Source organism: Xenopus laevis, chromosome 1L (genome assembly GCF_017654675.1).
Source record: "Xenopus laevis strain J_2021 chromosome 1L, Xenopus_laevis_v10.1, whole genome shotgun sequence".
Classification (NCBI taxonomy): domain Eukaryota; kingdom Metazoa; phylum Chordata; class Amphibia; order Anura; family Pipidae; genus Xenopus; species Xenopus laevis.
Window position 1 is genome coordinate 9808512 of NC_054371.1, and position 13037 is coordinate 9821548.

Below are 13037 nucleotides of genomic sequence, written 5' to 3' on the forward strand. Positions count from 1 at the left end.
TTAAATAAAATTTAGTGAATTGTTTAAAATCACCGACTGAGTGCATATTGAGACTTTTTTTTTCAATTACAATTTTACTGCCAAACAGTCTCCTGTAGGCTGGCATTCCACATAGGGGCTACCAATAGCCAATCAGAGCCCTTATTTGGCATCCCAGGAACATTTTTCATGGTTGTGTTGCTCCCCAACTCTTTTTACATCTGAATGTTGCTCACAGGTGAAAAAGTTTGGGGGCACCTGCTTTAGACGGACATGAACGTCCTGATGAATTCTGCCCATGTACAGGACATTGGGAATGGGCCCCTATGCTGAGAATAGATGCCCGAGGTCCCACACCAGTGGCGGGCCAAGCCAACCAGGCGCCCTAGGCGTCCCGGGTGGCCACCGCGCTCCCCTCCACGCTCTCCTCCGTGCTCCCCTCCGCGATCGCTCGTGCGGGCTTGTACGCTCGTGAAAACATTGTGCGCACACGTGCGCACAGCGCTGGAGGCAGAGCAAAGCGACCGAGGGGAGTGGTGAGAGGCGGGGAAAGTGACTGGGGAGATGGGGTAAAGTGCTTGAGGGGAGGGAGGCGGGGAGGAGCGCTGGAGGAGTGGGAGGAGCAGCGAACATGGACTAGGGGTAGTCAAAAGTCAGGTACCTGCCCAGCGCCCCCCTTTCGTTGCTCCCTAGGCAGGTGCCTCTTCTGCCTACCCCTAGTTCCGGCCCTGTCCCACACACACTCTAGTTGAGCGACCAGTTTGAAATCCACTGCACATGGACAGTTAAAGCTAACTCCTTCTAGAAAGACAGAAGTCCAGTCTAGTGAATGATACCCACATGTTTGGCGGCGATCCTCGAAGATCCGACGATGTGCCCATTGCTGTCCAGAACATCAATCCCCTCCTCCAACTCACCGTGTCTCATCAGGACCACGTTGCAGACGTTGGCACTGGCTGGAAAAGAAAACAAGGTTTAGACACCTCCATCTGCCAAAATCTGCTCCCCTGGGACAGAAGAACTGGTTCTATATTTCTACTCTTCTACAAGGTGCTTGGTTCTCCTGAAGTCAAATTCCCAAAATCGGACTATAGTTCATTGTGAAGGACTGCAGCTTGGTCAGCCATGTGTTTTGGCTTTATAATGTTTTCCTCTATAAAGAATAGCTTGTAACAAGTTTTCTTTTTAACTGCTTCCTCGGTTAGTTGCACCTTCCCGCAGAGCTAAACTGGATCCTCCAAATCCTCTGTTAAATGGTGCCAAGAATGAATGAATGCAAATATAATAGACATAAACATACAATCATATGGATTCAAGTGGGAATTTGTGCATGAATTTGAGAGCACGAGCCAGAAGGCTTCTGTAAGAAGAAGAAGAGGAGGAAGAGGAATGGAATGCCCCATGGGCAGAAGGGACCTAGCTATGCTTCTATATGTTATAAGGCAAACACTAAATACAGGGGTTAAAGATGCCACAAAAAAAAAAGATCCAAAGAAGAAGAGAGAGAAGTGTCAGTTACTAAGCAGGGGCAGGACAACAGCCTATTAGCCCCTAACTGAATTAACAAGTAGAAGAATGAGAGGTGAGAGCCTGAATGTGAAGTTTAGCATATGGTTAGGGTGTAACATGTACAAAGCCTGTGCAGATGGGGAGTCCCCCGGTGGCCACTAATCTATTTCTATTATAATTGGTCCTTTTTAATAAATGCAGCTGTCGTTGTGCCAAAAATAAAATGGACGTCGCGGCCGTGTCTGGACACTTGTGCGACAATGGATAATAATGTAGTTTAGGGGCAGTGACTGTGCTGAACTGCAAATATGTGATAGAAGAGAGAACATGAGGGATCCATCGCGGGGGAAAGCTGCTGGTATTTGGGAAACAGAAGAGGAGCTCATGAGAGAGAGAACAATGAAACACTCAGTAGATGGCAGTGCCTGACCGCATGGAGGCTACACTAGTGTCTGTGGGAAGTGTCCGGGCTCCTGCTGTACAACACTGACACTAAGCACATAGACAAGAGCTGTGTGTGAAGATTGGCACGGGGCAGGGGTGAGGCACCAGAGAGGGAATGGCTGGCTCGGAGATCCCTCCTATCTGGCAATATGGCTTGAGGCTAGCAGCCCGGACTTGAGGCTAGCAGCCGTGATGATGCCCTTTAGCCTTCCTAAATAATTAACTCTTTTAAATCACCAAATCACTCTCATCACAGCCCTACCAACATTTTCCTAGTTCAGTCCACCAATCAAACTGGTAAAAAACAAACCCATGCCCTTGTCTACCAAGACTACTACCACCATCTTCTACCTAGCCCAGGCACAAACATTTTCTCTCCTACAATCTATTAAACCCCAGAGCAGAAGTCCTGCTGTAATACAAAGCCATTCTCTCCTCTGCAGATCACTATTAGCTCAGTGTCTCCATATGTTCCTGGTGGTCTCCTTTATAAATAAAAAATAATAATCCCAGAATTCTTCCCTAAGGAACCCCCACCATTCTCTACTAAACTCAACTCACATGTGGCTTGGTACTCCGGGGGCCATGGTCACAACCACTGTGAGTGCCAGAATGTCTTACCCTCCTATGTGTGACTGTATTTTACCTCCTTAGATTGTGAGCTCTGCAGAGTACTTAGCACTTTTTGAATGTAACTGCATAATTGTATGTTCTATTCATTATATTATCCCTCCCTTCTGTTCTATTAATGCCTTGTTCATAATGCAGAACCCTACGTATACAATTAATGTATACATAAATACAAATATATATAAGCTCTGGCTTCTATTAAACTCCCAACACATTGCAGTGCTTCCTGGCTTTGTTGGCAAACTGGAATGGTCCAAACCTATTTACAAGTGCCGTTCCAGAACTGCCAGTTCCACCAGCTCAGATAATACAGCTCACAGGTAATGTCCAACCTGACAAAAGCAGTAAAAATCCCAACATCTCATGGGTGAGCAAGGCACAAGGGCAAGTTACCCGGGCGTGGCTACATATTTATTAATTAGGCATGTAGGCCTGCTGATGAACTTGCAAACCCCAAGGGCTTTCTTATTAGAACTAATAATCTGTTTACACCAAGCCCTGTGGAATTAAAGACAAGCCTGTGCTTAATTGGAGGGCTTTATGAAGTCAATTTGAGCAAAAGGGCAGGTTAGGGCACAAATAAAACACTAATATAAGCAGAATGTTATGTCAATATGAGCTTCATTAGAGACTGGCGCACACAGAAACAAACAGGGAATAGTGACAGCAGCTGAAAGCAAATATAAAGGCACATTCTGGTTCCACTTAGAAAACTCAGTTTTATGCCCCCCTAAATATTTAGGCCCTGGTGTAAAAAAAATCTCAGGTTGGCCAATTCAGACACAGCTTTCAGTATAGGGTATACCCAACAGCCACACGTGATCATGTATTCATTCCCTACACCCTTTTTTACAGGCGTTAAGTCCTGCGCCTCTAATTTGAGATGTCAGTGTCACTTTAAGAGCATAAGATCCTTCCTCTGTAGGCACAGTAGGTATAGAGAGACTCGAGTAAAATCAACCTGGAGTAACATCAACCTGGAGTAACATCAACCTGGAGTAACATCAACCTGCCCTTGTGCTGTTCCCCACTGGTGCATTAGGGTGAGTGTTTCCATTACCTACAGCTGGGAATGGTACAAAGCGCTGGATCAGGAGACGAGTGGAAGGAGTAAACTTGTAAGCTCTCTGTACCAGAATATTAAGGCCGACCTTAAAAGGAAAAAGAAAAAATTAGGTTATTGGTGTGATTGTGCCCATGATAGAGGCTTCTATTGAAATTGCACTCTGCATATCCATTTAATGCAATAAAACCATCACATTTAATTCCAATGGATCAGTGTTTTGCTTTTAGCCCAAACAGCTCCCCCAGGATTCAAGTACAATACTGCAAAGAGATAGAGAGTTTTGCATAAGGAGCTTGCTGCCTGTGCCTCGGGTTTACAGACAAGGAGCAGTTCCTTATACCGTTTAGCAGGGTTACACCAGCATTTCGTTTGCTCTTCAGCCCTGGGCACATTTGTTTGGCCAGTGTGGGACTTATGGCAAAAGGTCCAGAGATGTGAGGCCTGCGCGTAAAGGGGTTGTTCACCTTTAAATTAACTGTTAGTATGCTACAGAGAGTGATAATCTGAGACAATTTGCAATTGGTTTTCATTTTTTATTATTTGTGGTTTTTGAGATATTTAGTTTTTTTATTCAGCAGCTCTCCAGTTTGTGATTTCAGTCATCTGGATACTAAGGTCCAAATTCCCCTAGCAACCATGCACTGATTTGAATAAGAGACTGGAATATGAATAGGAGAGGCCTGGATAGAAAGATGAGGAATAAAAATAAGCAATAACAATATATTTGTAGCCTTACAGAGCATTTGTTTTTAGATGGGGCTCAGTGACCCCCACTTGAAAGCTGGAAAGAGTCAGCAGAAGAAGGCAAATAATTCAAAAACTATAGCATACTAAACGTTAACGTAAAGGTGAACCACCCCTTTAACCCCGATTGCCAGTTAATCGCAGGCCAAAGGGCGCCCAAACTTTTGCACATGGCACAATTACTAGTTTCTTTGTGTTTTATCATTCCTGAAAACAGAATGTATCTGTGCACACACAAAATGGACTAAATATGCCACGAGATGTGGCCAGATTTGATCTATAGATATATAATATATATATCTTAAGCCGTAATTATACGTTGTATTTTGCATGGAAGTGACAGGGGAAAGCTCAGGTTTAATGAGGCTTGTAGCCAAGTGGGCAAGGAGTTCAGCGGGCACAATACACAGTCCCTACGTGTGATACTTTACAGGCCGAGATAAAGATGTTTCCTGACAACACTAAGTCCTGAGGGTGGTGGGAGGCTCACGGTATCTTGGCACAAAGTGATTATGGGATGTAACACCAGCTTCACACACTGTCACATGCAGCCACTCGACGCACTGCTCACAATTATCAGCCATAGGGAACTGGGATTAAAAAACCCCACGGGGGCATCAACACTTGGAAGGCAGTGAAAAATAACCTGCACCTATGTTGCTGGGGAAGGGAGGGGATGTTATCAAATAAATAAATACAGAAGCCTTGCTGCACATTACTATAACCTTCTCCTGGATCCGAAAAATATTCCTTTTCCCTGATGCCATTAACCCCTTTCTGTCCTGGGCAGGTGCCCTTCTGCTCATGGATGTGGCTGGGGAACTACTAGCCTGTACCTTACACTCTGCTCATCAACATCCATACAGAACCCCTCAGTGACTGCTAATATCCTAATAATTTACAGTAGGGGTACATAATCCCTTTTAATACATGAGTGATACTCAGAGTTCCCTGTATAACTCAGCCTGCAGCCTTGTGTCTTTATATGGTCACAGAACAACCCCTCAGTGACTGCTAATATCCTTATCATTTACAGTAGGGGGTACATAATCCCTTTTAATACATGAGTGATACTCAGAGTTCCCTGTATAACTCAGCCTGCAGCCTTGTGTCTTTATATGGTCACAGAACAACCCCTCAGTGACTTCTAATATCCTTATCATTTACAGTAGGGGGTACATTATCCCTTATAATACATGAGTGATACTCAGAGTTCCCTGTATAACTCAGCCTGCAGCCTTGTGCCTTTATATGGTCACAGAACAACCCCTCAGTGACTGCTAATATCCTTATTATTTACAGTAGGGGGTACATTATCCCTTATAATACATGAGTGATACTCAGAGTTCCCTGTATAACTCAGCCTTCAGCCTTGTGCCTTTATATGGTCACAGAACAACCCCTCAGTGACTTCTAATATCCTTATCATTTACAGTAGGTGGTACATTATCCCTTATAATACATGAGTGATACTCAGAGTTCTCTGTATAACTCAGCCTGCAGCCTTGTGCCTTTATATGGTTACAGAACAACCCCTCAGTGACTTCTAATATCCTTATCATTTACAGTAGGGGGTACATTATCCCTTATAATACATGAGTGATACTCAGAGTTCCTTGTATAACTCAGCCTGCAGCCTTGTGCCTTTATATGGCAACAGAACAACCCCTCAGTGACTTCTCATATCCTTATTTACTGTAGGGGGTAGATTACTCCTGTTGAACAGTATGGCTGAACTGTATGAGTAAAACATAATAAAAAGGATAAAATGCTAGCTAGAAGTATCCCTATTAACCTATAAGACCTGCTTGGAATAACAAGGGCAGCAGACAATGAAGGGGTTAAGAGTGTAAATGAAGGTGTTTGGGGCTTTGTTGCAGGGGAGGAGGGTACAGGTGCTTCACCCTCAGCAGAGAAGGTACTTTGTGCTGTATAAGGTGCTAGTCAGGCCAAAGAGCTCATTAGCTGATCTCGCCTGTCAATTAGCTGTAAATTCCCTCCCAGTGAGAGCCTATTAGGAGCAGATGACCTGAAAACAAGTGCTATCACCCCCAATGGTCTGAGCTGAGCTGCTATTAATTAAAGTGAGCCCCTATGTTGGGCGTCAGGCCACTGAGCTGTGGGGTGGGGGGAGGTAGAGGGTCAGGATCAATGTGCTTTCCAGGTCAGCTTCCCCCGGAATCCTGCCTTGTCTCTATAAAGAGATAATATTTGTAGTGATTAAGTACAAATCTAGTTAACCTCTTGCCACTCATTTGTGAGTTCCCACGGATTGTGTGTCCCACCGCACTGACCCCAGCCAGCACTGTCTTCCATTGTGTACCCATGTCATGTGCCTGCTTCTCATAGGCTTCTCATAGGGGCTTCCCATAGGCTTCATATAGGCTCCTCATAGGCTTCTCATAGGCTCCTCATATCGGCTTCACATAGGGGGCTTCTCATAGGCTCCTCATAGAGGTTTCCCAAAGGCTTCTCATATGGGCTTCCCATAGGCTCCTCATAGGGGCTTCTCATAGGCTCCTCATAGGGGCTTCCCAAAGGCTTCTCATATGGGCTTCCCATGAGACTTCTCATAAGGTTTCTTATACAGCTTCCCATAGGCTTCTCATAGGGGCTTCTCATATGGCCTTCCCATAGGGGCTTCTCATATGGCTTCCCATAGGCTCCTCATAGGGACTTCCCATATAGGCTTTTCATATGGGCTTCCCAAAGGCTTTTCATATGGGCTTCCCATGAGACTTCTCATAAAGCTTCTTATACGGCTTCTCATACGGCCTTCCCATAGGCTTTTCATAGGGGCTTCTCATATGGGCTTCCCATAGGCTTCTCATGGGGGCTTCTCATAGGCGTTCTCATGGTGTTCTCAAAGGGACATCTCATAGTGTTCTCATAGGGGCTTCTCATAGAGGCATCTCATAGGAGCTTTTCTTAAGTGTTCTCATAGGGGCTCCTCATAGGGGCTGTTATGGCACAGATGCACACAATGGGGGGAACCAAACATGAAGCAGCCAAATCACTCAGTGCTCTATTAGCCATCACCTGGGTAAAGGCCAAACAAACATGTCTGATGAGAACCTAAGGGCATAAGCTTCTGTGCCAGTTGATGCTGCCATTAGGCATGGGTACCATGTAACCATTTCAGACTTCATGTATGTAAATCCCAAATGATTAAATTACCATTTATTTAGATGCAGGTTACATGGCTGCACACAAACCAGTACATTCTGCAGCATGCATCTAAATCAGTTGTTAATGAGCTGTTCACCATGTGTATTTGATGCAGATCTGTGCTGAAGGGGCTGAAGAGGCCAATCTAGGTTGAGTATGTCCCACACTTGTACTAGAACATACACAGGCCTTATCTGTGGTTCTCATTCATATCCCAGATATTCATTGACTGTTAGATCCAATATATCTTATAGGGGGACTTCCTTTCCTAGCAGATGTATTAGAGCTCACTCAAATAACTGATCCCAGTACAAACAAAATGTAACAAAATAACTGCCTTTTGCACAAATCCTGCATGTAGAGAGACATGATGTCTGATGAGTTTAATAGAGTGAGCTCTAATACATCTTCTAGGCAAAAGGAGCCCCCCTATAAGATATATTGGATCTAACTGTCAGTGAATTTCTGACACCCAACTGCTGCATGAAGAGAGAATGAAGAGAAACAGATGCTGAGGGAGGAATAGTGAAGATAAACTTGATTATTTCAGAAACAGTACAGAATATTTAATTGATTGTATTTACAAAGTTCCTTATTTCAGTATGATGAAGCTGATATTAAATTTTCATTTTTGCAATCGTTCCCTCTTAAGAATAGCGAGTAAGGCTTGTCCTAGCACAAATCCCTCAGCTGCCAACCTGTTCCCCAGAATGTCCCACTCTTGTCCTAGAACATGTCACTCATCTGCTGCCCTTATACATCGTCTGCACTAGCTGTTCCCCTTATGATCTGCACTTTCTGTTCCAACTCATGCATCTCACCCACTGCTCCATGCTACTAGTCATTTGGAGAGATAATATATTTTCTGTTCATGTCTCATGCACAGAAGCTCCATACAAGTCATCTGACACTTGTTCCTATTTGTACATTCCCCGTCAGTTTGAGAAATTCTGCGTATCCCCCCGTGTTTGTGTGACTTGTATTTACATGATACTGGCAAATCTCTGTGTCGGCATGCATGAGCCGGACAGGCCAAAGGTTAAGCCTGATGAGGAGAGTCAATAAACTAGTGATCGGATCTCCTGCCCCTAATCCCCCCTTTATCTCTTTGGCCACAAGCGATTGTTATGGGAATCAGTGATGTGCACTGCAAAATATGACTCAGAGACGGGTCCAATTAGCCGGCAAGAATATTCCAATTAGTAATAATTATTATCCTAATTCCCTCGCATACTGGAGAATGGCCAAAGACCATATTGATTCCCTGTGTAATTAGCCAATGTTTGTGTTTATTTCTCCAGTATATTCTGACATGCATGTATTTATTTCTCTATAGCCAGCTTTATGTTACATTTACTTCATGCACTCCCTAACCCCTTCCTAAGGAACCACTTCCCAGTTCTGGTCTATGGATGATAATAATTTACACTAATCAGTGCAGCCGCTTGTGTAGGTAACACGTAGCTTTGTGCCCGGTTAAGCGAGTAACCCGTAGCAACCAGTTATTAGCTGGCATATACTCTTCATCTGTTTGCAAGCAAGTGCCCATAGTTTTGGGTGGGGAGAGGGTGGGTTAGAATATTTTGCAGCCCAATTTCAGTTTTGTGTCCAGCTATTTATTATTAATTTGTAGGACTGCAGTTGGCTTTGCACATTTCAGGGGCAAGTATAATTCTACTACACATATGGCTTTTGTTGCAGCCTTCAGTTACTAGCTAGAAGTCCCATATCTAGTCCTTACCCAGATACAGAGCTCCAAGACTCATTTATTCCTGCTCCTTGGCTGCTCTCTTACCCATGGTCAGTACTGAACAGTCCAAGAAATTAATTACCTGGGAGCACCACGATGTGTAACTTCGCCTCTGTGTGCATCACGTATTGAAAAAGTACCCCGGACAAAACTCCATAGTCGAACTTGTATGTAGAAACACGGAGCACCACAGGAATGAAGTCAAAAGTGTTGATAAAAATCCAAAAATGTATTAATCCATTAAAATCGGCACATTTAACCCACATTTAGCCTTGTGGGTTAAATGTTTTTAGGGGTGGGGTTTGTTTGTGATTTAAACCGGTGTGTAGATGGAACTTTTGTGCTTTTGAGAAAGTGGCTGGATAGCCACGAAACGCGTTAAGCCTATGGTTCTCTAACTGTTCCTATCATGATGTGCCGATTTTAATGGATTAATAAATTTTTGGATTTTTATCAACACTTTTGACTTCATTCCTGTGGTGCTTCGTGTTTCTACATCCATGGTCAGTACTTCCTGCTATTGGGTTTAATTTTTCCCGTGGTTAGGCAAGGGGTGAGAATAAATGATTTTGGTCACTAAAGGAACCACCTGATCCTTCAAACTAGTTTACACTGCAGTCAATACAAAACCCCTGTCTGAACATGGGAAGGAGAGCAGCTCAGTGACAGGGACTCAGACCTCTGCACCTTGATAGCTACTGGGGGTAACACTTATTCATATACTCAAAGGAGCACTGACAGTGGTGTTAGAGTCCTGCAGCGGGTCGGGTACCCGCGGGTTACCCGCAAAAACCTGCGTTACCCTGCGAGTTGCAGGTAGAAGTTTTGGAAGCGGGTATAGACGCGAGTCGGAGGTTCTCTGGGTTTGCGGGTCGCGGGTTTTCTCAATAGCATGTTTTACTCCTTTTTTTCTGATCACACCAACTGCCAATGATGTCACTTCCGGTTTACGATGACAGCACTTCCTTTCGTTTCTTGATCGTCAGTGGGTTGCGGATAAGGTACTTGCGGGTTGAGTAGCGGGTCCAAGCAGGTAAGCATGTGGGTTGCACAAATTGGTTCTGCGCAGTACTCTAAGTGGTGTAACTAGATGTTACTGGGCCCCACAGCAAATTAAGTATATGGCCCCCAACATATACAGAGGTTGCCTTTTTTTACCAATATATGTTGAAATTGCTCATTATTTGGGCCTCCTGGGGCCCCTATACCTCCTGGGGCCCCTGCAGCCACAGGGTCTGCTTCCTTTTTAGTTACACCCCTGAGTGCTGATGTGACAATGTAAATGAACCTACACCAAGTTCACTTATCCTCGTAGACTCAAGAGTCGGGAAGCCATGATCAGTTTCTACTTGTAATCTTAAAGGGGCTGTTCACCTTAAAATGAACTGTTAATATGATGTAGAGAGTGATATTTTGAGACAATTTACAATTGGTTTTCAATTTTTAACATTTGTGGTTTTTGAGTGATTTAGCTTTTTATTCAGCAGCTCTCCAGTTTCCTTTTTTTAGCAGCCTGGCTGCTAGGGTCCAAATTCCCCTAGCAACCATGCACTTATTTGAATAACAGACTGGAATATGGAATAGGAGAGGCCTGAATAGAAAAACTATTAGCAATAACAATAAATGCGTAGCCTTAGAGAGCATTTGTTTTTAGATGGGGTCAGTGACCCCTGTTTGAAAGCTAGAAAAAGTCAGAAAAAAAACATAAAAAGGAAAAAATTAAGTCCACTTGAAAAGTTGCTTAGAATTGGCCATTCTAGAACATACTAAAAGTTAACTTGAAGGTGAATCCATTGTGCATCAAGCTAAATAAATGATAGTGTAAATTTGCATCTCTAGATATACAGCGTATACCTCGATTTTAAGTCCCCTGATTTTAAGTTTTCCCGAATTTTACATTTCTTGATTTGTGATCCGACCAATTTATAATGCATTTCATTGGGTGCATTTCCCTGATTTTAAGTCATGTTTTCCCAGATTTTACATCAAAATGTTGTCCTGATGTTCCCAAAAACTGCTTTTTTTTCCTCTATGAATGTTATTATTTGTGAGATAAAGAGGTATAAAATACTAAACCAGATGTATATGTTGCCATGGTTCTGCCTGTAATTGGTCAATTGCAATGAGTGTGGCCCTTATACAGTCCTGCACCAATCACTTATTGCTTTAGCTTGTGTATGTGACTGACACAGAGTCTTGCACTTGCCCCCCATAGTGTAACATTAACACTGCAATGTTAAACACAATAAATACTCACTCCTGTGCTTATATCCTTTCAGTACTTGAAGAAAAAGTTACTTTAACACATTTCCCTGATTTTACATTTTCCCTGATTTTACATCATTTTGTCCTGGTCCCCTGAAAAACGTAAAATGGGGATTCTGCTGTACACATATACGCTGGTAACCAAAAAAAAACCCATAAAATAATGCTGTTTTACTCACTGCAATGGAGACTGCGCTGATTACTGCCCCTGTGTATCCCAGGATGAACTTGGATGTTGGAGAAGGCTGAAAGGGCAACACAGAGAGACAAACATTAGCCAGATTGAGACCCCAACAGTCTTTTATTTGCCCTCATCTAATGTTATACATTTGCAGGGAGCCCCCGGGAGCCTCGCAGTGCTGTGTGATAGATCTAAGCATGTAGCCATGTGTAGGGTTTCACTTAGGCCCAAGCCAAGCAAATGACATGTATGTTCCGTCCTGTCAAGTGTAATTTGTCGGACAGATGAAAGAGGGGTGTGAATCATGTGGGAGTCGAGGTAGAAGGAAGCTGAGGAAATAGATTTATCTAGGAGGAAAGAGAACAAACAAAGTGCCCCCCAGGGAAGGCGTGTGGCAATTAAGTCGGGGCAATTAAGCGGAGCAGCATGAGGTCACGTAGCTCAGACAATACAGGTCCCACGCGAGGCTTCTCACCTTGCTAGCATTGCGGTTTGCATAGTTGACACCTGCATTGTGACTCTGATTCAGCCACTAAATAACAAAGAGGAGAGAATGGTGTTAACAGCATAGAGACGGGCACACAATAGGCACTAATGATCCCTCCCCATAACCAAACTCCATATGGTGTGTGCCCACAGAATGCAATAACGGCAATCGAGTGCGGTCACATAAATACTAACCTGCATCATGGGCTCAGGAATATGCACTCACCTTATCAGCAAGATCATTTATTCTCCCCATAAAGGCACAAAGATCAAACATGCTGTATACTGTGTTATATCTGACAAATACTCTCTGTATGGTGTTATTATAGAAAAGGGGGGGTCTATGTTGTCGATCCAAAAAAAGCAGCAGGGTTATAGGGACACAGTGCCACAATTCCCAAGGCACCGTAATCCGATTAGACAAAATATATGCCCCAAAACCCATTTGTTAAAAATTTAAACTTTTATTCAATTTTACATCATATCAGATTAAAATTACTACATACTGACCCCATATCACCCACCTTACATACCCTCCAGTACTTAATCATAGGTGTTTGTGATACTCTCTGTAACCCTCTGTGTGCCCACTGGCACTATTTACATGCCATTAGAGACTCACCGGCAAAGTCTCACAGTAACCCGCTAGCAACCAATCAGAAATGTGCCTGCACTAGACAGAGCTATATCAATTTAAATGAGTACAGGTATGGGATCTGTTATGCAGAAACCTGTTATCCAGAAAACGCCAAATTGCTGAAAAGCCGTCTCCCATTGACTCAATTTAATCTAATTTTTTTTAAAATGATTTCCTT

General features: G+C 43.5%; 1 protein-coding gene across 1 annotated transcript in view; it reads right to left on the reverse strand.

Annotated features, from left to right (window-relative positions):
• The window catches only part of sfxn5.L (sideroflexin 5 L homeolog), an 89943-nt gene that overhangs the window by 35287 nt on the left and 41619 nt on the right, over positions 1-13037 (reverse strand). The window contains 4 exon segments of the mRNA NM_001197285.1: positions 820-935; positions 3623-3713; positions 11735-11800; positions 12212-12268. Of these exon segments, the coding sequence (NP_001184214.1) occupies positions 820-935; positions 3623-3713; positions 11735-11800; positions 12212-12268 (330 nt within the window).